The sequence below is a fragment of the Dama dama genome, chromosome 24 (assembly GCF_033118175.1).
Source record: "Dama dama isolate Ldn47 chromosome 24, ASM3311817v1, whole genome shotgun sequence".
In the NCBI taxonomy this organism is placed as follows: Eukaryota; Metazoa; Chordata; class Mammalia; order Artiodactyla; family Cervidae; genus Dama; species Dama dama.
In genome coordinates, this window is record NC_083704.1 from 13,279,088 (window position 1) to 13,304,442 (window position 25,355).

Below are 25,355 nucleotides of genomic sequence, written 5' to 3' on the forward strand. Positions count from 1 at the left end.
AGGGAAGTTCGGTACTGCACTGATTTAAATGCTATAGCTTTGTATGACATTTGACATTAGATAATGTGAGTCTTCCAACTTCATTTTCTTTTTCCAGATTGTTTTGGCTGTTCTGGATCCCTTACATTTCCATATGCGATAATGGGATCAGTTTGCCAATTTCTACAAAAGCAGCTTGGATTTTGATAGTAATTGTGCTGAATCTGAAAATTGTTTTGGGTACTGTTGACATCTTAACAATATCATATATTCTGATCTATGAACGTGGGATAGCTTTCTCTTTATTTAGGTCTTCTTTAACTTCCTTTGAGGAGCTTCTCTGGTAGCTAAGGTGGTAAAGAATCTGCCTGAAGTGCAGGAGACCCGGGTTTGATCCCTGAGTTGGGAAGTTTCCCTGGAGAAGGAAATGGCAATCCACTACAGGATTCTTGCCTGGAAAATAACCTCCTTCAATAATGTTTTCTCAAGTTTTGTCATTCTGGGTGCTGTTGCAAATGGAAGTGAAGTGAAAGTTGCTCAGTCGTGGTCGACTCTCTGTGACCCCATGGACTATACAGTCTATGGAATTCTCCAGGCCAGAATAGTGGAGTGGGTAGCCATTCCCTTCTCCGGGGGATCTTCCAAACCCAGGAATCGAATCCAGGTCTCCTGCATTGCAGGCGGATTCTTTACTGTCTGAGCCACCAGGGAAGCCCTGTTGCAAATGGAACTGTTTCCCTTTTTGTTTTTAATTTTCTAGTTGTGTCTTGCTGGTATATAGACATACTATTGGTTTTTGTGTACTGATAGTGTAATCTTGCAAACTTATTGAACTTGTTTATCAGTTCTAATCTTTTTTGGGTGTGTGTGTATTCCTCAGGAGTTTCTGTGCGTAAGATCATGTTTATCTGTGAGTAGACATAGAAAAATCACAAGTGTTAGAACAAGCAGAGCCCCTTTATGAGACAATAAAGCTCTTTCATGTCACAGATGAGGAAGCAAACTCAGAAAGGTAGCATGACGTACTGAAAATCACACAGCTGCCAAGTAATCATCTGGTGAACTGACCAGGCTTCTTCCAGGCTTCACAGTTCCTAGGATTCTTGAACTTGATGCTCTCAAGATAACAGGGCTCCACTGAAGATCCCAGAGTAATTAGGTTATTATTCAAGGCTTTAGGATTGTGAAATAATTTCTAAAGAATGACCTGTTTTTAAAATTATATATCAAATGATGACAAGTCATAATTTGAAGTAAACTGTAACTAACACAATAAAATTCTTAGTTAAGCCTTAAAAATTTCAAAGGACCAAATGCTGCCTAGAAACAAAGCATCAGTACAGTCTTCTGATATTTGTGGTATTGTTCTTCATAGCTTTCTGGGCTTGAAATGTGTGTAAGAACACCTGGAAGTTTGCACACTGGTTAAAAATTTTGCAGTAGCCCTGTTACCATTTCAGAAAGTTTATAAAGCAAGCTGCAACAGATGTTTCAGGTTTCAGGTTCAGATAGTTGTTTGCTCTGGAAAAGTCTAAAAGACGTTAACTTTTAAAAACTGCACAGCATTACAGTTGAGAGTTAAGTTCTGTTGGGGGCAAAATGAGGACTATAACCTGGGTGACATCATTTCAGATAGCTCTGAGAAACCGCTCTAATGAAGCAAGGGGGACGGTCAGTATAAATGTGATTGTGGTGAAGTGGGAATACTTGCAATCAAGCACATATTTTTCACACCTGCCTTCTCCACTAGCACACTCTGCTAGTCTTTAGTCACCATGGAGGATTTTAGTGCTTTTCTAGAAATGAAGAGATATAAGAATTGGCCTCATAAAATTGGCTCATAAAATCTTAAGTATCTGAAGCCCTGGTCTGCCAGTGGTTCATTTCTGCTCTCTGCCCTGAACTCCTTTCAGAGAGTGTTGAAGGTCAGTAGTTGTAGCAGCACCTGATTTAATCCTTGTGGTGGTAGATGGCAAGTGCCCACGGTGAGTGCCCATTTGTAGCTGACAAAGAAATAGATTAGAATTTGCTGGAGTGACTGACTGAGGGAGCGCTCTTGGGGAAGGAGCTGAGAGGCAAAGGAGGAGCTAGGCAGGTCAGCCTGGGCTGACCCCAGGGCAGGGGAGCTTGACCTTGTTGGTAAGTCACTCTTTTTCTGCAGTAAAGGGCTTGGGTGAGGGGTGGTCAAGTACGTTGTGGGAGAGAAACCAATGCAAAGAAGATCAGAAAGTGCGTGGCGGCTTCAGCTGCAGTAGCAGTAACACGTGTCCACACAGTCAGCCATCCTTCCTCTAGCAGGTTTTCTGAGACCTGTGTGTGCCAGGCTCTGGGAAAGAATCTGCGCCCAGGTGCTTGTCCCTGGAAAAGCTCATGGTCTGGTAATCAAGGCAGAAGCGGCACAGACAGAAGGTCTCCCTGTGGGGTAACTGCTGATGGGAGGGGGGTAGGGGGAAGGGAGGGATGCACAGAAAAGGGGGCGCTAAGCAGGCTCTTGCAGAAGGTGCTGGGCGCCCCACTTCACACGCCGTCTGTGGGGGTCTCAGAGCACCTGAAGCCAAGTTCACATGATGTGGAAGCCACGTCTCCCCCAGAAGAAGTCAGATCCTCTGGGCCCGAGGGCAGCAGGGAAAAGGCTGCTCCAGTCCCGGGGGCGGGTGGCAGCGGCCTCTTGGAAACAGTCTCTGTTCACCAACACTTTGAAGGCCAGGTAGCCGCCTCACAGAGGTGTCTCGTTGCCCTTGCAGGGAGAAGTCCTGGAATACGTGGATGACCTGCTGGAGTTGGAGGAGACCAGCTAGCCCCAGAAGCCAGAGAGCCGTCCCTTGCACGTTCAGAAAACACTATTCTTTGTCTTCCTTTTCTTAATAGTTCAAGCTGTTGATACCTCAGCACCTTCTCTTCACTCTGTGAAGTGAAAGGGAAGCCCCCGTCTCTCACTCCAGCTAACAAGGGGTGAGCCTGCATTCCCTGTGCCCACAGCTGCCTCTCCCACCTTTCACACCTGCCCCTCTATCTTCATACCTGCCTCCCCGTCTTCACTCCCACCTCCCCATGATCACACCTGCCTCTCCATCTTCACTGCCACCTCCCCATGATCATACCTGCCTCTCCATCTTCACTGCCACCTCCCCATGATCACACCTGCCTCTCCATCTTCACTGCCACCTCCCCATGATCACACCTGCCTCTCCATCTTCACTCCCGCCTCCCCATGATCACACCTGCCTCTCCATCTTCACTCCCACCTCCCCATAATCATACCTGCCTCTCCATCTTCACTCCCGCCTCCCCATGATCACACCTGCCTCCCCGTCTGCACACCTGCCTTCTCCACTTTTATAACTGCCTTTCTCACCATTTCAGTTAGAAGGACAGTTTTCCATGGATTTTTTTCCCCCCCAGAAAATCAGTATTATTTTTTAAATAAGAAAAGTACCCCTAAAAGATGGTAATTATAAAAACCTCCTCTGGCCTTTCTGCTTTCTCCCATTTTGGTGTCCTTTCCCCGCATCCCCTGATCCAGCAAAGATGGCGAGGACAAAGGCTAAGCTTCTCTTCATAATGGTCTGCACACCATCTGACCTGCATCATTGCTGGCACCCGTTGAAAAAAGAGTTGGGGCAACAGCGTTGAGAACAGACACGTGACTTTTGCCTGATCCTTTCACGTGTCCGAAGTCTTCCGATGGCCAGTCAATCCCCTTTGAGGACAGTGCACAGCTGTTAGTCTCAGAGTTGGAGATGGAAGGAAGGAGAGGGAATCTAGTTTCATTCACTCGTCGACAGATATTTACTGAGCACCTACTGTGTGCTAGGCCTTGATCTGGGCGCTGGAGACACCGCACAGCAAAACAAAGAAAGAAAAAAAACCCTGTCCTCAAGGCCTCGGAGGGTGATCATTGCTATGGAGAAAAATAAAGCCGTGAGGGATAAGGAAGCTTGGAGATGAGGCTGCGGGTTGTTTGTTTGGTTTTTAATTTTTTGGTGGTGCCGTATGTGGGATCTTAGCCCCCCCCACCAGGGATCACACCCCTGGCATTGGAAATGTGGCGTCTTAACCAGTGAACCCCCAGGGAAGTCCCAAGACTGCAGTGTTTTGTTTTGAATTAATGTATTTATTTTAATTGGAGGATAATTTCTCTACAACACTGTGGTGGTGTTTGCCATCCATCGATATGAATCACCGACGGGGGCACACATGTCCTCCCATCCTGAACCTCCCTCCCGCCTCCCTCCCCACCCCATCCCTCTGGGTCGTCCCAGAGAGCCAGCTTTTAGTGCCCTGCTGGGGTTTTTAAATAGGGTGGTCGGGGAAGCCGTCACTGAGAACGTGACAGAGCAGAGACCTGGGGAGGTGGGTCTCAGGACAGAGCCTTCCAGGCAGGGTGGGCAGCGTGTGCGGCCTGGGACAGCCCAGAGCCCAGGGGAGGTGCGGGCACGGGGCAGAGTGGAAGGTGGTGTAAGCGTGTGGCTGGGAGGGGATGGCTCAGCCTTGACAGACAGTGTAAGTGAGGCCCTGGGCGTCTGCCCTGAGTGGCGCGGGAGCCATGGAGCGGAGCAGAGCCTGGGCCCCCTGGCATTTTACAGGGAGCTTGCCGGCTGCCACACCGTGAGAAACTTGGGAGCACTCAGGGGACAGTCGGGAATGTCAGTCGGGGGATGGCCACAGAGATCCAGGCAGGGGATGAAGGCGCGACCCCGGGCATAGCGGGGGGTGGTGAGAAGTGGTCCTGTCATGGATTTGGAAGCAGGGCCAATCACAGTTGCTGACAGGTTGACCGTCGAGCATTAGAGAAAAGAGAGGGGCTGGTGGTGACCTGGAGGTTCGGGGCCTGACGCATGGGAAGGTTTGGGTTGCCATTGACTGAGATGGGAGGTGGGTGGTTGGTGACTCAGGCATTCGGTGCCCGCAGCCTTCTGAGGCTGGGATGTGCCGGGCTCAAGCTGCAAATATGATTTGAGAGTTTTCTCAGGTCGGGTGGTTGGCAGAGCCTGAGTCAGGGATCCAGTGGGGAGGGGTCCCAGCGTGGGACTATAAAGCAGAGTGGGGGGCCTCAGGCATGGACACCCTTCCCCAGGATCCCATCAGGGGAGGCTCTGGGCCCGTGGACGCTTGACCGTCCTCGAAGCTCCAGGCTTCAGCTCTCTGCAGCTGCGTGAGGACAGGCAAGGAGGCTTGACTCTTGACGCTCTCCACTTCTCTGTTCCTCCAGGGCCTCCCTCTGGTCCTCCTTGGATTCTGGGGTTGAGGATGTCTCCACAGGGTTTCCTGATGTGGGCAGAGGTTTGGGTTCACTATCTGAAAGTCACTCAGTCATGTCCAACTCTTTTAGGACCCCATGGATTATAGCCCGCCAGACTCCTCTGTCCATGGAATTCTGCAGGCAAGAATACTGGAATGGGTAGCCATTCCCTTCTCCACGGGATCTTCCCGACCCAGGGATTGAACCCAGGTCTCCCGCATTGCAGGCGGTATCTGAGGTTGGCGTCTTTCCCCTGGGGGCTGAAAGCCCCTCCCACCCTCATCCTAGGGATGTCCCCTGGGGACAGTGGTATCAATACTGTCAGCCCTTTGCTTTTATTGAAGGCTATGGAACCAAGTTACTAAGTTTTTATTTCAAAAGAAACCAAACCAATTTTTTGAAAAAAAAAAAAAGAAAAATGTGGGCCAATTCTTCCAAACGTAACATGAAAGCCCAGCTGCACTCAGCGACCTCAGCCCAGTACCTCCCTGAGTGGGTTTTCTTGGAAGAGCCTAGAAAAATCCTGGATTGAGACCTCGTGGGCTCAGCATTCGTCTGGCCAGCCATTTGTGGGGGGGGAAAAGAAGCACATTTGTAAGCTGTGTGGGAGTTTCCAGACCAAGGCTAAGATGTCTGGCTTGCCCTCTGACCCACCTGCACTCAGCCCAATGGGTAGCAGTTAGGTCTCTGCCCACGGAGGCTGCCCACCATGGGGCATGGAGTCTGTCCAGCCCCAAGGCCTTTCAGGCAGCCCAGGCAAGGACCCCCCCTGGGGAGGGTCTAAAGGCACCCCCTGCACCCATGTTAATGTTCAGATTTCTGGTTAGCAGGGAAGGACGGAGGGTGGGGGGTGGGGGGAGGTTTGGGTATACACAAAGAATTAAAAGCAACTAATGGAAGTGTTGCACATACCAGCGTATTCAGCCCAATAATGTCTTCCTGAGTTTGAGGCTTTCTAATTACTGCCACCGACCTGTCAGGCTCACCTCTGGGGTCCAGAACCACTGAGGCCGTCACCCACAGAGGCCGCCTTAGGAAATGTTGCTTTTAGGAGTCCTTACTAAGGGAGTTTTAAGAGTACAAAAATTTTATTGAACCAAACTCAGCAGCAAACAGAAAATGATTTGTTCGATTGTCAGTGGGAAAGCGTTTATTATGACTGCCGGTGGAATCAACAGTGGCCCGTTTCTGCCAACATGGATGGAAATACCGTTTTTAAGTTTTAATGTGAGCTGTAAACTTAAGCTACTTCGGTTTAAAAAAAAAAAAATTCAATACTTAAACTGTGGGGAGAAGGTGGACTGGAGCCAGAGAAAACATTCTCATTTAATAGTGTTTGCACATGGAACGGCAACACAGTTTGTAGCGAGGCTCTGAGAAAAACCCACAACTAATCCTTCATCGCAGCTGTCCCAACTCTTGACCATCTGCCATCCCCCAAACAGCGACTTCTTTTTTCTGGGGACTCCAGGCTTGAATGACCTAGTGTGGAGAGTTTAAACTATATACAAGGAGAGGGAGGGGGGTGGGAAGGGAAGGGACCTTAAGCAAGCCTCGGCCAAAGGTTTTGTGCAAGGACTTCCTGTGCCCGCTGCCTCGTCCCTGGGGCATCTCCTTGAGGGGGATGCCACCAGGAAAACCCAGCTTCGTCCTCACTGACCCTCTCCTACCCAGAAACTCGAGTCAGGAGCGGCCATGGCCTGCACTGTTGCAGCATCTTCCCCGAGGCAGGCCTCAGACTCAAGAACCGCACCCCCCCCCCCCCCCCCCCCCCCCCGCCAACTCTACCTCCCAGATCTGGCTTGGGTGTCTTGTTGAGTGAGTGAGTTGGCTGGCTATCTCCTTGGATCTAATAGAGTAAGATGATGGTGCCTCCTTTTGCAAGAAAGAGTGGGCGGAAATGAAGCAATATCTTTTTTCGTGTCTGTTTATTTTTCATTGATTTTTTAAAAACCTTTTTTGTTTTGTACAGGGGTGCAGTCGGTTAACAGTGTTGTGACAGTTTCAGATGAACAGTGAAGGGACCCGGCCATACGTGCACATGTATCCCTTCTCCCCAAAACTCCCCTCCCACCCAGGCCGCCACACTGATGCGGTTTCTCAGTCGTACCCACAGATCCAAGGTGGCCCGCTGTAGAGTCGTGGTCCACAGGCCACGCTGAAATGTTGTCACCGATGTCTTTTCCACCTCCCTCCTGGGATCAGGGCAGTGGGTATGGTCTCACTCTTTGGAAAATTAGAACTTGCAAAATGGTTGGAAACAAAACTTTTTTAAAAGAAATCACATTAAATGTTTTACTTTGCTTATTCTTGACCTATTTTTCTTTCTCTGTCCAGTGGTGGGACTGTCCTGACCGCACCCAGTCCTTCTAGGACACGTGTTGTGTGGTGTTTGGTTTGTTTGTGTTTATTTTTGCCACACTGACCTGCTTGTGGGATCTTAGGGTCTTAGCTCCCCCACCAGGGATCGAAACTTTGCCTTCGGCAACAGAAGTGCAGAGTCCTAACCTCTGGCCCACCTGGGAATTCCTAGGACGTGTCTCATGAGCTGTTTTCTCACGTCTGTGAGGTTTCTGACCTGCATCTCCTGAAGCAGAGTCCTCACCCCAAAGACTGTTGACTGACAGAGGGGGGTGGTCCTTACCTGCCCAGATCCTGCAGGAGATGCAGGCTCATTCCTTCCGCCAAGTAAGGCTCTCTTTCGGCTACCTGGGATCCCATGAAGGGATGACACTGGGAATCTAGGGCTTGCTTTGGATCCGATGAGCTGGTCCCTTGCTGCCAAGGTCTGAGAAGTAACCAAGTATTTACTGTTTCAAACAAGGACCAATCCAGGCATGACAGCCGACAGCTGCCGTGCTCCATGCCTGTCACCCAAGGACAAGCGGGGAGAAAGAGAAGTGTAGAAGGAGGCAGGGGGGAAGAGTAAGAAGCCAGTTAGGGCAAAAGCAGACTCTGCACAGAGAACTCACACATCAGCTACTGGAAGAGGAGGGGGAGGACAGGGGGATTCTGTTGATGTCAGCCCAAGACTTCTGGAGGATACAGTGGAAAAGTTTGGGTCGAGCAGGAATGGGGGGAGTAGGAATTAAGAGTTTATCCATTGGTGGACGTCTTAGGTCCAGATCACTTTTTTCAAAATTATTATTAGTAAATATTTTTAAATTTCTGGTTTCGCTGTGTCTTCCCTGCTGCACACGGGCTTTGTCTAGTTGCAGCAAGTCCTCATTGCGGTGTGTGGGCTTCTCTTGTTCCTGAGCATGGACTCTAGAGTGTGTGGGCTTCAGTAGTTGTGGTACAGGGGCTTAAGTTGTTCCGGGGCATGTGGGATCTTCCTGGACCAGGAATTGAACCCATGTGTCTCCCGCCATTGGCAGGCAGATTCTTATCCACTGGACCCCCGGGTAAGTCCAGGTCCAGATCTCTTGAAGCAAAGCCTTGTGCGAGTGATGGAGTGCTCTCAGGAGAAGGGGCGCAGGAAGGAGCTGGCAAGGGTGTGGTCACTGCAGGCCAGCCTCTGCCTGATCTCATGGGAGCTCTCCCACCTGGTGGCAAGGAGGCCGACCTTCCGTGTGACCATGTCCATTAGTCACTGGCTGCTCGCAGGCTGCCCAGCCGGTGGGAGTGGGGGGTGGGGGGCGGCTGACTCCTGGGTGAGGGAACTCCCATTAGGCCGAGGACAATTCTCTGGATGAGAAGGGTATGAGTATGCTCCAGAGCACAGGTTTAATTGCCTCGTGGCATGTGGGATCTTCCCAAACCAGGAATCAAACCCATGTCCCCTGCACTGGCAGGCAGATTCTTAACCACTGGGCCACCAGGGAAGTCCCGGATTCTGCATTTCTAACAAGCTCCTAAGTGGTGTCTGTACTGCTGGCCTGGGAACCACACTTTGAGTAGCAAGATCCTGGGCTTTTTGTTGTAGTGAGAAGCATGGTGTCTGGTTGGTGTTAGGAAGATGGAAGAGAGGGTACGAGCTCAGCAGACGCCCTAAAATCCTGCTGCAGGAAGTCATGTGGCTGAGAATTAAGCTTAGAAAGGCTGGTCTTAGATCCAGCAAGTATTAAGACATTACTTTCAAGATTACTAGAGAATCCTTTTTTAAAAAAAAAAAAACTTATTGTGAGAACTGAAGAATTGATGCTTTTGAACTGTGGTGTTGGAGAAGACTTTTGAGAGTCCCTTGAACTGCAAGGAGATCAAACCAGTCAGTAAAGGAAATCAGTCCTGAATATTTATTGGAAGGACTGATGCCGAAGCTGAAGCTCCAATCCTTTGGCCACCTGATACAAAGAGCTGACTCACTGGAAAAGACTGATGCTGGGAAAGATTGAGGGCAGGAGGAGAGGGAGACAGAGGATGAGATGGTTGCATGGCATCAATGACTCAATGGACATGAATTTGGCAAACTCTGGGAGATAGTGAAGAACAGGGAAGTCTAGCATACTGCAGTTCATGGGGTTGCAAAGAGTCAGACTCGACTTAGCAACTGAACAACAACAACAATTGTGATATAACCCAGATATAAAATACACTAAGTAACTATTTGGGGAAATAATTATTTATTTTAAATATCTCAGAAGCTTTGTGTTAATGGATCCTCGCCCATCCCCCACCCCCCAATTTTCGTGAACATTGAACATTTAGCAACCTCAAAACATGCATAATGATATACAATTGAAGTTTACACTGTTTTAATCATTCCCTTTCTACGTGCGTTTTTACATTAATTTAGATGACACCAAATCAATAAATGGGCTTCCCAGGTGGCTCAGCAGTCAAGAATCCAGCTACGAATGCAGGAGCCCCAGGAGATGCAGGTTTAGATCCCTGGGTTGGGAAGATCCCCAGGAGGAGGAAATGGCAACCCACTCCAAGATTCTCACCAGGAGAATCCCATGGACAGAGGAGCCTAATGGGCTGTGGCCCACGTGGTCGCAAAGAGTCGGACATGACTGAGCAATGCACACACACAGCTGGGCCCCACCCCTAGGGCCTCCCCTTCATCCAGGGTGGAATCAGAGGCCTTGCATCTCCAGCAAGTTCCCAGGTGATATCTATGCCGCTGGTCTGAGGACTGCCGTCTCAAGTGAGACGGGCCGAGTCACCATAAGATGCCTGGGACGCCATGAACTGGATGCTCACCAGCCGGGGGAGCCCGTGATGCACTCAGGCTGTTTCCAGACAGCTCACAGTCATCACAACAGGGTAAAGACTAGGCCGGCACGGATCACTTCATATTCCTTTGTAATTCCTCTGCTTCTCCATCAAGTAGGTACCCGTGCTTGATATCCTAGTCCTTGGCCCTCTTTAAACATTTTTTCCCTCCTAGGTTAGTCTGTCTTCCTGGCGTTCAGAGAAATGGTTAATCCTGAGAGAGGAAGCCGAGGACTGAATTTTGTTAGTCCTGGCAAAAACTCTAAGACATTCCTAGGCACAGACTGGTCAAGGACAACCAGGCCACTGCTTCTGAGAGGAAACGGTGCTTACCGGTACAAAGCTAACCTTGTTTAAAAAAAAAAGACGGATTCACAGGACAGAGGGAACAGGGTGGATGTGTATCCCGCCCTCCTCCCCTCCTCGCAACAAATGTCAGTTGTAAATTCTTTCCAATTGCAACAAACAATTTTGAAAAAAAATCTCAGAGCTTCTAGACTATGTCCTGGATCTTGGCTCATTTGCCCTCAGCAACATCGCAACATTAAAAGGAAATAACTCATTGTTTTTCTTCCCTCCTCCACTCCCAGCAATTAAATACCTGATCCAAAATAACGCTGCTCTCAAATACTCTGTCACGCCTATTTCGAAAATTTCAGGTTGCAGACTCGTTTCTTTCTTTAAAAAAAAGAAGAAGAAGACAATAGTAGGATGAAGAGGTGAATTTTGACCTCCGGCTGGAATTAGGGCCAAAGCACAGGTCTGGGGTTAGGGCGACAGGGCCCAGGACAGGTGGTCCAGGGACTGCTGACGTGTGATGACCCCGCCCAAGCCTCCCTGCCCGGCCAGGTGCTTCCAGACCCACTTCTCAGCGTAGAAAGCAAAGACCTGAGAGAAGGAAGAGCAGCCCACTCCCCTGTTTGATGGGCTAGTGAAATGTCAGCGGTTCTCACTGTGATGTGTCACCGTTTATTTTCCTCCCAAGGGGGCTTCGGGGGAGCCCCCCCCAGCTCCAAGGCAGCTAGACCTTCTCCATCTCAATCTGTTGATGGTAGTGCCGAGCCTGGCGCTGGCCAACATTCAGCTTGTACACGGAGCTCTTGTGCTGGCATCTTCGGTAGCCCCACACGGCCCCCACGCCGGCCAGGAACAGCAGCAGGCACAGAACTGTGACGATCGTGGCAATGACGGGGCCTCTGCCGAGGCTGGGACACTTGCCCCCAGCGCAAGGCTCCAAGGTCGGGAGAAGCTCCTCGCTTGCACCCGGGTTGGGGACTTCCTGCCCCAGGAAGTCCTCCGACAGCAGGTACGGGAAGGTATCCTGGACGGCAGGGGCAGTGGTCTCCGGTGGGGTCTGGGTGGCCGCCACGACAGTTGAGGGAGTGAGGTTGGGTGTCTTCTGGACGGCGGTTGTCTCGGTCTCCAGGGTAGAGCTGGTGAGTTCATAGGGCGGGGTGGATGTGGGAGGCTTCTCTGTGGCATATCTCCAGGGGACGGTTGACTGGTTTCCCGTCAAGTCACCAGCCCCTTTGCCGGGACCCTCAGTGTCAGACACATTCATGGGTCCGAGGGCCAAAGCTTCTCCATCTATCGTTTGAGAGGGAAGAAGTGAAGTCACGTCCTCACTGGGAGTGAGGGTGGTGCTCCTGGACTGCTTCCCTTCTGCAAGGGCAGGCTGGCTGGACGTCACCAGGATGCTTTCTTCCAGCCCTACTGATCCATCCCCTTTGTCCTCCTCTTCCTCATCTCCCTCCTCTCCCACCTCCGTCTGCCTCCAGGCCCCATCAGTCACAGGGTAGCCGTCTAACCAGGACTCATCGCTGCTGCTCACCATTGCGTCCCCGGCCCTGCTGTCATTCCTGCCCCCAGAGGGCCCCGAGGGGCCATCAGTGCTGTGGTAGGTGACCCTGCTTTCCGGCTCCCCTGGGGCCAACGTGCTGCCCCTGTGGTGGTCTCCAGCAGGAAGGTGCTTTTTGGCGTCATCATCCATCTCCTTTTCCCACTCGGGCTTGTGGAAGGTCCCAGCAGGAGACCAGAGCATGTCCTTCCCGCTGCCTTGGGATCCCGGGAGCTCCGTGGGGACAGGGCTCCCAGCGCCCAGCAGGCCTGTGGTTGGCACAAAGGCTGTATCCTGGGCTCTGTCTTCCCTTGCCATAGAGGTCTTCCTAGGCATAGAGACCAGACGGTCCTGTTTTGGAGCCTCCTCAGAGGGTTCTTCCTGACTCCTGTCCTCCTCTGCCTCTGTGCGGGAGTCCTCCATGAGCTCTCTGAATGACACGGATCTATCATCAGGAAAATTATCTTCATAGTCAATATGTACCTCTGCCTCATCTGGAAGGAAAGAGGGAAAAGCTTCATGAGGTCCAAGGCACAGAGCCAGCATGGAACACCAAAAAGGAATAAAAAGCACAGGGGCTAGAACAAATGGAATGAAACTGTTATTCTTAGATGCTATGACTGTATCACAGATAAACCCAAAGAACCTACATACAAACTGTTACAATTAACAGATGAGTTTATCAAGGACACTGGTTCTACAGGCAACATAAAACACCAACTGTGTCTCGATATACCAGCAATAAACAGAAAAAAACTTTAAAAGATACTGTTTGCCATAGCATGTGTGTGCTCAGTCTTTTAGCCATGTCTGACTCTGCGACCCCATGGACTGTAGCCCACCAGGCTCCTCTGTCCATGGAATTTTCCAGTCAAGAATATTGGAGTGGGTTGCCATTGTCCACTCCAGGGGATCATCTCCAGCATTAGCAGGCAGATTCTTTCCCATTGTGCCACCTGGGAAGTCCAACTGTCATTGCATAACCACCCCCCGAAATTCCTAGGAATAAATCTAACAAAAGATGTGTAAGATTTGTACATGGAATGGTACAAAGTATTTCTGAGCAAAATTAAAAGATGACTTAAGTAGTAAAGGGCTATCCCACGTTAGTATAATGGAAGTTTAATTGTTAAGCTGTCAATCTGCCCAAATTAATCATTTGAAAAGACCCTGATGCTGGGAAAGATTGAGGGCGGGAGGAGAAGGGGACGACAGAGGATGAGATGGTTGGATGGCATCACCGACTCAATGAACATGGGTTTGGGCAGACTCCAGGAGTTGGTGATGGACAGGGAGGCCTGGCGTGCTGCGGTTCATGGGGTCGCAAAGAGTTGGACACGACTGAGCGACTGAACTGAACTGAATAAAAATCTCAGACATTGACAAGCTGATGCTAAAATTTATGGAAATGCCAAGGGCCAAGAAGAGACAAGGAAAAAAGAAGAGAAATGCTGTAGCAGGTATGCTACAAGATTTTAAGATTTACTGTAAAGCTGAAGTACTTTCAAAGACTGTGTTTGGTACTGGCACAAAGATAGACAATCAAGTTACATTAACTTTAAGAACTTCTGTTTGTCCAAAGCCACCATGAAGAGCATTCAAATGCATGCCACAGATTTAAAGATAACTGCAGCACATATAACCTCTGGAGGGTTCCAGAATTTATAAAGACCTCCTACAAATCAATAATAAACAGGTAGACAAATGGTAGATACGTTGGCAAGATACTTGAATCAGCATATCACAGAAAAGGTATTGGGACTTCCCTGGTGGTCCAGTGGTTAAGACTCCAAATTTCCACTACAGGGGGCACAGGTTTGTTCCCTGGTTGAAGAACTAAGATCCTACATGCCATGCAGCACAGCTTAAAAAAAAAAAAAAAAAATCTAAATAGTCATTATACACATGTGAAGATGCTTAACCTCATTAGTAACAGAGAAGTGCTAATCACAGCCAGAGTGGATTCCATTATCTAGCACCAGAATGGCTAAAATTAAACAGACCGACAGTCTCCAGTGTTAACAAGGATATGAAAGTGGAAAGTGAAAGTCACTGAGTCGTGTCGGACTCCTTGGGACTCTATGGACTAAACAGTCCATGAAATTCTACAGGCCAGAATCCTGGAGTGGGTAGCCTTTCCCTTCTCTAGAGGATCTTCCCAACCCAGGGATCGAACCCAGGTCTCCTGCATTGCAGTCAGATTCTTTACCAGCTGAGCCACAAGGGAAACCCAAGAATACTGGAGTGGGTAGCCTGTCCCTTTTCCAGCAGATGTGACATACAGCAGTTCTCCTCCTACGTCTGTGTGCACATGGGGGCCAAAAGACATGTGCAAGCATGTTCATAATAACCAGAAGCTGGATATGCTGCAAATGGCCACTAACTGCAGAAATGACCCACACATTGAGGCACACACGATGTGGACTCTCACCGCCATGAAATCCTGCACAAGAGCTATTCTCCTGGGGGCTCTGGCAGCATTCCACTTCTTGGCCTGTGTGGTGGCTAACTTGCTGTATTTTTTGATCATTTATTAACCTGTTATCTTATGATTTGGATGTATGGTTTTTCAAACTTCTTAACTGAATGAAAGACTCCTTAAATTCTATAGTGCTCTACAATGTTCAACAGTTTCACACACGAGTCCATAAAATTCCATAATAAAGCTTTCCTTTTTTATACCCTCTCCCCACTGGTAACCATTCATTTCCCATATCTGTGAGCTGGCTTTTTTTTTTTTTTTTTGCCATGCTGCACGGCATGTGAGATCTTAGTTCTCCAATCAAGGATTGAACCTGTGTCCCTTGCAGTGGAAGTGCACGGTCTTAACCACTGGACCGGCAAGGAAGTTCCAGACAGCTTCTATTTTGTTTTATTCACTAGTTCATTTTATTTTTTAGATTTCACATAAGTGATATAATTGTATGTTTAACTAAATATGTTATCTTTTAAGACACTCATTTGCCCATTCATTTTACTTTTCCTTATTATATTTGTTATGGTGATCCACGATTTTTTTCTAAGGTTTCTTTATTTTTTGGTTATGGTGGGTCTTCGTCTCTGCATGAGGTCTTTCTCTGGCTGCAGAGAGCAGGGCCTACTCTGTAGTTGCGGTGCACAGGCTTGTCATTGTGGTGGCTTCTCTTGTTACAGAACATGGGCTCTAGGCATGCAGGCTTCAGTAGCTGCAGTTAGCGGCTCTAGAGCAGAGGCACAGTAGTTGTGGTACACCGGCTTAGTTGCTCCACAGCACGTGGGATCCTCCCAGGTCAGGGATTGAACCAGTGTTCCAGGCATTGCAAGGGGGACTGTTAACCACCAGACCACCAGGGAAGCACGATCCGTCATCTTTGATGTTAACTACTACAACTCGATGAAGGCTATTTTGTAGACACCGAAACCCCCACCAGGTGGAAGAAGTTAACTACATGAAGACCAGACTGTAGCCTGACATGAGTTGCCACAATTCTGAGAACTGGCCTCAAAAGATGGGAGCCAAGCAACCCTGGAAATGAAGATTAAGTAAGTAAGCAAAGTCGCTCAGTCGTGTCCGACTCTTTGCGACCCCATGGACTGTAGCCTACCAGGCTCCTCTGTCCATGGGATTTTCCAGGCAAGAATACTGGAGTGGGTTGCCATTTCCTTCTCCAGGGGATCTTCCCGACCTAGGGATCAAACCCGGCTCTCCAGCATTGCAGACAGACGCTTTACCGTCTGAGCCACCAGGGAAGCCCCTAGGAAATGAAGATTAACAGTACTTAAGACAGTCAAGAAGACTCCTAGCTGACTGTGCTGTTTCTGCAGATCCCTCCCTCCTTCTGCCTATGTGCCTCTCAAACTCCCCTTTAAAAGCTCTTGCCACCCCCCCAAAAAAAGGCTCTTGCCCACTGGTTGTCGGTGGTGGGGGGAGGGGGAAGGAGTCAGCCTTTGGACAACACCCTACCCCTAGTTGCCGGCCTCCAAAATAAAGCAAACTTACCTTCCCACCAACCTTTTCTTTACTGGCTTTGGAGCTGCCAGCACCTGAACCCACTTTAGATAACAGATTTTGGTGCCCGCCTGTGGCTGCACTCTCGCGATGTCTGGCTCCCCGGGTTTTCCGCGAGCAGAGCTGCCGCCATGATGACGCTACCAGGTGGGTTCCAGGAGCCGCTGCTCATGGTTCACTGGCCCCGGGAGGGGGCTTGGGGGACGTTCCTAGTAGCTGCTGAAAACCATTTGTTTTGGGGGTCCTCCCTGTTTCTCCCCTGCTCCGCACTGGGTGTCATCAGCCAGGGCATTAGTTGGTTCATGACAGTAGCAAAGAATGGTAAACAACCTCTGAGTCCTAGTACTGGACATAATCAATCTCCGCTAAATTCCTTTTCCCACTAACCCACCCTATGAGCTTAAGTCAAAAGGCACCTCGAAAATAGGCAGGAAAGGAGCCTAGTGTATGATGTTAGAGCTGGGGATTTGAGGTGAGATGGTTGGATGGCATCATCGACTCAATGGACACGAATTGGAGCAAACTCCAGGAGACTGTGAAAGACAGGGAAGCCTGACATGCCGCAGCCAATGGGGTCGCAAGGAGTGGGACACGACTTAGCAACTGAACTACAACAATAAGCCCCCTCCTGCCTGGTGGGCCTGCCTTGACCTGGACCCTTGTGGTCACTCTGAGCTGTGTGTGTATCTATCTGTCCATCTGGAGCTTCTGCCCTCGGGGCTCTCTGGGTCTAGAGCATCCCTGGACAGCAGCCCGCGGCCCAGAGCCAAGCCCTTCCTGTCTGCCCAGGTTCTCAGGTCAAGGCCTGGCTCAGAAACAGCCTCTCATTATGTCACATTCTCAGCCACACCAAAACCTCAAGTGAAGACACAGACACCAACTGTTTACAAAGAGTCTACTCATGACAAAGTATCCCAAGGCTGTTTTTCCCCTCCTGAGTAACGGTAAAGTTTGTTACTCACTGCATGTCAACCCCAAATTACATTCTGCCATCACGATGGGGAACACCAGCTCTTTGCCTGTCGAGGTGCTATTTCTCTCGCCTCTCTCTGCTCTCCAGTCTGAGCTCTCCGGAGCCATCCTGCAACTGTGCCCCCCTCCCCTTGCCCCACCCTCCCTTCCCCTACGCTCCCCTGAAACCTGGCCTGCACAATGCCCAGCCTTCTGGTTTAGACCAACGGGTCCAGGAAATGTAAACTTCATGGGCTCTCTTGGGAAAAATCAAATCCCTCGCTATGTGTTTATAATTAACTGTTACTTTAGGAAAACACAAGACAACAGATCAACAGGCATCAGGGGTAAAAAGGGGCACCCAGGCCGTGCCTTTATCCAGGCCAGGAGTGTACAAGCCGGAGCCCAGAATGCTGGGCTCTCCAAGTGCTGCCACATTTCATGCTTTTTCATGTTGTTGCGTTTCTGGAAGCCCACACATGCCTTCTTTTTTCCCCTCTGGTCTTGGCTACACAGCCTTTAAAAATAGTAATTTTGAAAAAAGGCAACCAGACAAGCCAGAAATAACCACTGGTTCAATGAACTTCTGAACAAATATGGCAATATTGACAAGGAAATTCTAAATTCAGTTCAGTCTCTGGCTTTTATTCTATGAAGGAAGTCTAGAAGATGGAGAAAAACAGAAATTGAAGTTAATTTAAGAAAACAAAAGAAGGGCTTCAGAAATGAGAGAAAATAGCAAAGAAACTTGGTGAGAGAACAGCTCGTTTGCAAAGCAAGCCCTGCTCTGCCCTCATGCTTTGAGAGGCCCCAGAGAAGCACATGGACATGACACAGATGCCGGAATGAGACATGCCTGGTTTTACATCTTGGCTCTGCTTCTTTCTGGCTGGCTGACATAGGAAGTTACCGAGCCTCTCTGTCCCTCAGTTGTCCCATCTGTCAGTTGGAGGTGGCTGTTTCTGCTCAGACTTGTGAAGATGAGCTAGGATAAAGCATATAAAACTCCTCTATCAGAAAGAAGCATGAGGAGGCTTGGGGAAGATGGAAATATTCTGTAATTTGGTTCTGCTGGTGGTTTCCCTTATTTAGCTAGGCCGGGTCTGAGTGGCAGCATGTGGGGTTTTTTTTTTGTTGTTGTTTTTTTGTTTTGGGCTGCATCAGTCTTAGTTGCAGCATGTGGGATCTAGTTCCCTGACCACGGCTCAAACCCAGGCCCCCTACCTTGGGAGCATGGTACCTTAGCCACTGAACCACCAGGACTTTTATATTTTAAATGGGTACCATTTCTTGTATGCAAATTAAGCCTCAAGAGAGTTGTCAAAAAACAGAACAAAAACAAAAGACAACTCCCAAGACAGAGAGAACATGGAACAGGTTTGGCATTGTTTACGACAGCTCTTTTCTCTGTGCCCTGAGGGGGAACAAGTCTTGTAGCCACAGCTGCAGCAGACCAGGGAAGGAAGCGAGAACTGCTGTCTACCTGTTGTGGGACTCAGGTGGTGGGGCTGGCAGACTGAGTTCAAGCGTGGGGTCGCTCACTTTCCTGATAGCACAGACCAGAATGCACAGACAGAACCATGGAGCTTGGGGTGGAAGATCGCAAAGGCTTTTCAGAGCCTGTCTTAGATACCCTTTAATAGGGCAAGTTTTAGAGGAGAAGTGAAGTGTTAGTCAGTAAGTCGTTTGCACTCTTTGTGACCCCATGGACTGTATGTAGCCCACTCCTCTCCTCCGTGCATAGGATTCTCCAGGCAAGAATACTGGAGTGGGTTGCCATTCCCTTCTCCAGGGGATCTGCCCGATCCAGAGATTGAACCTGGGTCTTCTGCATTGCAGGCAGATTCTTTACTGTCTGAGTCACCAGTAAGCCACCTTTAAAGGAGAAACATGGGGTAAATCAGACAGCAAGGGTCTATGAGTCTCTCCCATCCTGAGGTGTCTATTCTGTGCTACTTTGCAGAGGCCACGGGACCACAGGGTGCTGAGTCAGGAGACGGCAGGGGCCACCAGGAGAACCATAGGGCAGAGGTGTCAGAGGCAACGAGTGGCCAGGACAGCAAGTAGGGAGCAGTCAGTGTGCCCTGGGAACTGCATGTGGCCCTGGGATCATGTGGCCAGGGGCAGCCACTGGGAGTGGTGGGAGGTCATAGACTGTCCCTAGGGTTCAAGTGGCCAGAGATGGATATGGCCTTGAAGACTGTATGGGACTTGGTATAATAAAAAGCCCAAAGGAAACCCAACATAACATGGAAATCTGCACACACAGGTAAAGGACTTTACTATGAGGAGGACAATAACCAATTATGGTCAGAGACCGAGCATGTAGCATTGAGAACACTCGGCTTCCCTGGCGGCACTACTGGTAAAGAATCTGCCTGCAGTGCAGGAGACCCGGATTCAATCCCTGGGTTGGGAAGATCCCCTGGAGAAGAGAATGGCAACCCGCCCCAGTATTCTTGCCTGCAGAATTCCATGGACAGAGGAGCCTGGTAGGCCACCGTCCCTGGGGTCGCAAAGAGTCAGACACGACTGAGCAACTAACACTGAGAACATTAGAGAGGTATGGCAGATGTTCAGTCTGCCCAACTGGGTATGTAAACCAAGAAGAAGATGTGTGGATTCAGAATGAAGGGAGAGCAAAATGGCCAGACCCAACCCTGGACTCTAGGACCCAAAACTAGAGAAATACCAACACACAGAAGGGAAAAAATGGCAGTTAAGCCCCCACCCTTCAGGTTGATGGTCAACGCTGAAGTCCCTGTGCTTCAGTGAGAGACCATCACCACTTAATGTCACAGTGAACGGACATCCTGGGTGGTTGGTGTGTGGCTGAGGCGCCCTCCTGCACCAGCCGCTGTCTGACCCCTCTGGATGGATGTGCCCCTGTGCGTTCACGCCTGCTCACCATTTAGTTCAGTTCAGTCACTCAGTTGTGTCCGACTCTTTGTGACTACATGGACCTCAGCACGCCAGGCTTCCCTGACCATCACCAACTCCCAGAGCTTGCTCAGATGCATGTCCATTGAGCCGGTGACCACCATTACAAAGTTTAAATTTCATCACGCTCATTCAGGCAGTCCCCATGTTGCTAATGGATTTAAAAAACATTTTTTTACACATCTGCTCTACTGAACTGATGCTTTAATAAGCAACAGCTGCCCTTCCTCTAGAGCACTGCCCTTGGAGGAATGGGAGCCTTAATTACAAGCCATCTGATGCCTGCAGTTCAGGAGACCTGGGTTCAATTCCCTGGGTCAGGAAGATCCCCTGGAGAAAGGAATGGCAGCCCACCCCAGTATTCTTGCCTGGAGAATTCCATGGGCAGAGGAGCCTGGCAGGCTACAGTGCATGGGGTAGCACAGAGTTGGACACGACTGAGTGAGTAGCACTTTCATTTTGCCCTCCATGGACAGCAGCCTGCAGCCAATGACAGACTAGAACAGAGGAACTCAGGCCGGTCCCCTTGCTTCCAAGTGGGACCAACCCTGTGGTGCAGTTCATGCTCCCTAGCTCCCCAAGGGATCAGGCAAAACAAGAATCCCCTGAGACTGCATCCTTAACTCCTCCCCACTCACCTTCCCTGCCTCCCTTACTCCCCTTCAACAAGCCATCTACATGTGAATAGGTTCTGCTTTTAGAGAATCTAACTCAAGTCTTCAGCATGCCCAAACAATGACAAATTTGAGTGAAACAGTCTTCATAGTAGCCCGGAGTCTCCAAGCCCCTGGAATCTCTTGAGACCAAAGTCACCTGAGCTCCAAGTTCTTTTAACACTTGACCTCCAAGGTTCCCGAGCCTTGAGGCTGTCTGGATCTGGAGAGGCTGTGAGGGAATAAAGGGCAGGAGCCTCTGGAGCAGGTTCTACCAGAGGGCGTGGAGCGGGCTCCAGCAGCTCACAGGGAACGGAAGGAAATGCTCTGTGGTGGGGGCTCTGATGTGTAGGGAGGGGTGGTGGCCGAGCCCAGAGCAGAGGCAACACATGCTCCCTGGGGATGTGAGACAGCAGGGCCACAGGTCTGGAGGGCCTGGGAGCCACACGTTAGCAAGTCACCAGCTGATTGCCCACAGGGTCTCCCTTGAGTCATAAAGCCACACGGGCCATGCCTTTCTGGAGGATCAGCTGCTGTCTCCAGAATCTGAGATACCTGCTGGCGGCGACTACTTTCTCACCCAAGTATTAGACAGCTAGAGTCACTGCCTGCCTTAGACTGTCTGTCGTACAGGGGGCTAGAGTCAATAACGCACAGGGAAAAAAGGCCAGCATCACACCAATCTTTACATCCTTCAGTGAGGGGCCTGATACCCTCCTCCATCAGCGCAACAGTGAAAGGGAAAGACAGACCCTTCACGCTGCTGTTCAGTCGCTCAGTCCTGCCCAGCTCTTTGCAACCCCACGGACTGCAACACACCAGGCTCCCCTGTCCTTCACCATCTCCCAGAGCTCGCTCAAACTCACGTCCATTGAGTCGGGGATGCCATCCAACCATCCCATTCTCTGTTGCCCCCTTCTCTTCCTGCCCTCAATCTTTCCCAGCGTCAGGGTCTTTTCCAGTGAGTCAGCTCTTCGCGACAGGTGGCCAAAAGATTGGCGCTTCACTGACTCCACTGGGCTCAGACCATATCACAGGTCCTGTTCTGAGTGACGTACTTCCCATCTCAGAATAACAGCAGCAAGCAGGCAGACAAGACAAAACAAGCTCGCCTCCTCTCTGGGCGCCTGATCCTCCTCCAGCTCCACCCTTTGCACCCCACCCCCACCCATGTCCTCCTGGGGAACAGCAGTAGTTGTCTGCCTTGGCTCTCTTCCTCCCTCCAGCTTGCTCCTGTGTTCATTGCAGTGCTGCCTATTCCATGCCTCAGATACACGCTGAAAACACGAGGCTTCCAGAATCTTCTTCTACTTTGAAGCCAATGTACACTTTTTAGCTTCCATGGACTGGATCTGTACATCCTTTGAGCACTTCTTCCACCTGGGAACATACACTTCCTTTAAAATTTCACCTCCTGTGAAACCTCGTTTTCCAGCTTTCCCTTTTACCTCATCATCTATGGCTTTTCTGTCTCTTCCAAGGCACTCAGTTTACTAGTTCCCATTAGGGTTGGGACAGTTTTGCTCAATCTTGATTACACAGTAGCTCGGACCCTGCCAGATGAAGGGAGGGGGAGAGAGTGAATGAATGAATGGCTGGTCAGTCGTACAAGGCAGGTTGTTGTTCAAACTCAGACACGTCCAACTCCAAATTCCAGTTTGGTCCACCCTCCCCAAGATGACTCCTCTGCGATTTGAAAAAGTTCCTTAATCAAAAAAAGTTCATTGGAAAAATGAACATGTAGAGGTGGAGTCGAATGTCTGGTGACAATGTCCTTGTAACACACTTACAGTGACACAGATACTGAAAACTGTAACGGTCTGTGTGTTCAGCCAAGTGTGGAAATCAAAATTCCTGACCAGCAACTGAAAGCTCCAACAACTCTGCGGTGAGAAAATAAACACCATTTCAGACACACAAGACCTGCATTTAGTTCTCTTTCTGCTGGGGCCCGTAAACAGCCCATTTGAGTGGTGGGTGTGGCTCGTGGGATGATGCAGCGTCAGAAATGCAGCCAGCTCACTCACACCTCGGGGTGAGTTCGGGTCTGCTTTGAGGGGACACACCCCACAAACAGGAAGTCAGGTCTTCAGCCTGACTTTTCTCGGACAGGTGAATCCATTAAGACTGGTGGAGTTCCTGCCTGCCGCAAGACCCAGCAACAGAGGAAAGTGCTGGGAAATGGCTCAAACTGTGTTTCAAGGACTTGTCTCAGTCTGTCACTTTGTTACGAGTATGTGACAAACAAGTAGGAAGGTTTTAGAAATTTTTGTAACAATTTGATGGGGGAATTTTATGTCTATTTTTATCTATATTTAGAGTATCTTTGCTTTAGCTTTATGCTAATTCATTTTTATTGCACTTTACCAAAAACTGTCAGTCTATAATAAAGAAAAAACAAAAATTTGCTTAAAAATTGCACACAGAAAAAAAAATTTTAAGTTATGCACAGAGAGTCTGAGACAACAATAACAAAATCTCAGTATTCATCAAAAAACACTCCAAGGGGAGAAACATAAGCCACAGAGTGAGAGAAAATTTTAACACATAAAGTTTTATGTAAAGAAGAAATCCTACATTATATGTGTGTGTGCTAGTCTCTCAGCCATGTCTCTTAGGTGTAGCCCGCCAGGCTCCTCTCTGTCCGTGGGATTCTCCAGACAAGAATCCTGGAGTGGGTTGCTATGCCCTATTCCAGGGGATCTTCCCTACCCAGGGATTGAACCCGGGGGCTCCTGCATTGTAGGCAGATTCTTTACCATCTGAGCCACCAGGAAGACGCCCAATCAAGTCAATCAGAGAAATGGGCAAACATGTTGGACAGAAATTCTACCGAGGAAACACTGATTATGTTTCATTAGCATGTGATAAGTGCTTGGGTAGAGAAATGGATCTGACAGAAGCAGTCAGCAGCTTAGCAGAAAGGTAAAAAGTCTCACGGTCCTGAAGCTTGGTGAGGATGCTGAAGCAGAACTCTTCCACACAGCTGGTGGGAGAGGAAAATGGTCAAAACCCTTTAGAAAACTCTCTGGCAGCGTCCACAGAAGCTGGACACTCACCTATCCCATGGGCAGCGACGCCTCTCCCAAAAACCAGCAGAAAGGTGTTCAGGTGTGAAATGAATGATGTATATGGGAAAGATCATGGCTGTGTGAGGCTTATGACGATCAGAACATGAGAACAAGGCAAATGACCACTCTTAGAAGCCATGGGCAGTGTGTTCACATTATGGAGAGTGAACTGCAATGAACACAACAAACCACAGCTCAGGCCACAGCACAGGTGAAGCCCACAGAGAGGACAGCACCCTAGCCTCATCACGGTTCTACCGCATGATCTGCTGGACATCCTGAGGACAAACTGCCCTATAAATTCAGTAGCATCATGGTGCTGGAGTCCTCCCTCTCTATAGCACCAACTTCCGCTTGGTACTCAGATGTCATGGGGCATCAGGAAGGTGGCCCTGAAGGAGTCCTGGGGAGAGAGGAGACCTGTGAGGTCAGGGAGCAATGCAGGGTGGGCATGAGGTCCATGGTGTAGGAGTCACAGGAGAAAGAGAGAAATTTAATTTTCTGGGAGAATTCCCAAGGGGCTGGGCAGGGGTGGGATGCAGAAGACTCACCCCCCGCCCCAGGTAAATGCTGATGAGGGAATGGGGAACGTCTCGGGGAGTCAGACCAGGTTTCGGGAGCTCTGCCCACCAGGAGTCTTTTTAGCCTCAGCTCTAATTTCATTCAGGCTTCCCTGCTGGCTCAGTGGTAAAGAATCCTCCTGCCAATGCAGGAGACTTGAGTTCAATCCCTGGGTTGGGAAGATCCCCTGGGGGAGGAAATGGCAACCCCCTCCAGTGTTCTTGCCTAGAGAATGGACACAGGAGCCTGGCGGGATACAGTCCATGGGGTCGCAAGAGTTGGACACGACTTCGCTACTAAACCACCACCACCGTATAATTTCAATCAGACACAAGGGACAGCGCAGGGGGTAGAGCAAGGCAGCGGGGGAGCCATCCACACAGCGGTCATGGAGTTGCTTTCCCGCTTACCTTTCCCGCAGGCCTGGACCAGCCCGTACCACTCCCCGCAGCTGTTGCACAACAGGGTGAAGGCCGTTTCGCGGCGGCCAGTCACGTGGCCCGGGGCACACACATACAGTAACTCGTCGCCCATCTCCAAGCCGGTGCGGCCCTGCAGGATTGTGTGTGGGAACGAGGGCGGGTCTCCACATGGCTTCTCTGTGGACAAGGAAGCACAGTAAGTTTCCCCAAACTCTGCAGAACTTTTTCAGCCTGAGAGAAATAAAAAACTGAAAAAGCGACCCCCTCTTCCCTCACGGGTGCCGCCTGCACCCTAAACTGAGATTGCCTTCATCCTGGCATCCCCCACACCTGGTGGAGTGCCTGGCACAGATGAAGCACTCAATACTTGTTGACTGAATTGTGTGTGCTCCAATATAGCTTTGTGTTTTTAAACTGCCAGGCAACATGACCAGAGGCAGTGCACAGCAGCAAGTTCCTTTTTGCCTTATTTACATAAATGGTAGATGCTCTTTGACAAATACTGAACTGTTACAGACCGTAGAAGTTGCCTCTCCCTTCCCCCAACCTTGACC

The 25,355-nt window shown here is 49.7% G+C and overlaps 2 protein-coding genes across 2 annotated transcripts in view; one reads left to right on the forward strand and one right to left on the reverse strand.

Moving 5' to 3' along the window:
- The window catches only part of CRTAP (cartilage associated protein), a 38,498-nt gene extending 34,576 nt beyond the window's left edge, over nt 1-3,922 (forward strand). Inside the window, exon 7 of the mRNA XM_061127689.1 lies at nt 2,724-3,922. Within this exon, the coding sequence (XP_060983672.1) occupies nt 2,724-2,777 (54 nt within the window). The 3' untranslated portion in view covers nt 2,778-3,922. The remainder of the gene's footprint in view (nt 1-2,723) is intronic.
- Nucleotides 3,923-7,146: 3,224 nt separating this feature from the next.
- SUSD5 (sushi domain containing 5) overlaps nt 7,147-25,355 on the reverse strand; it is a 44,332-nt gene continuing 26,123 nt past the window's right edge. The window contains exons 4-5 of the mRNA XM_061129138.1: nt 24,790-24,978; nt 7,147-12,709 (exon numbers count right to left, since the gene is read on the reverse strand). Coding sequence (XP_060985121.1) covers nt 11,400-12,709; nt 24,790-24,978 — 1,499 coding nt within the window. The 3' untranslated portion in view covers nt 7,147-11,399. The remainder of the gene's footprint in view (nt 12,710-24,789; nt 24,979-25,355) is intronic.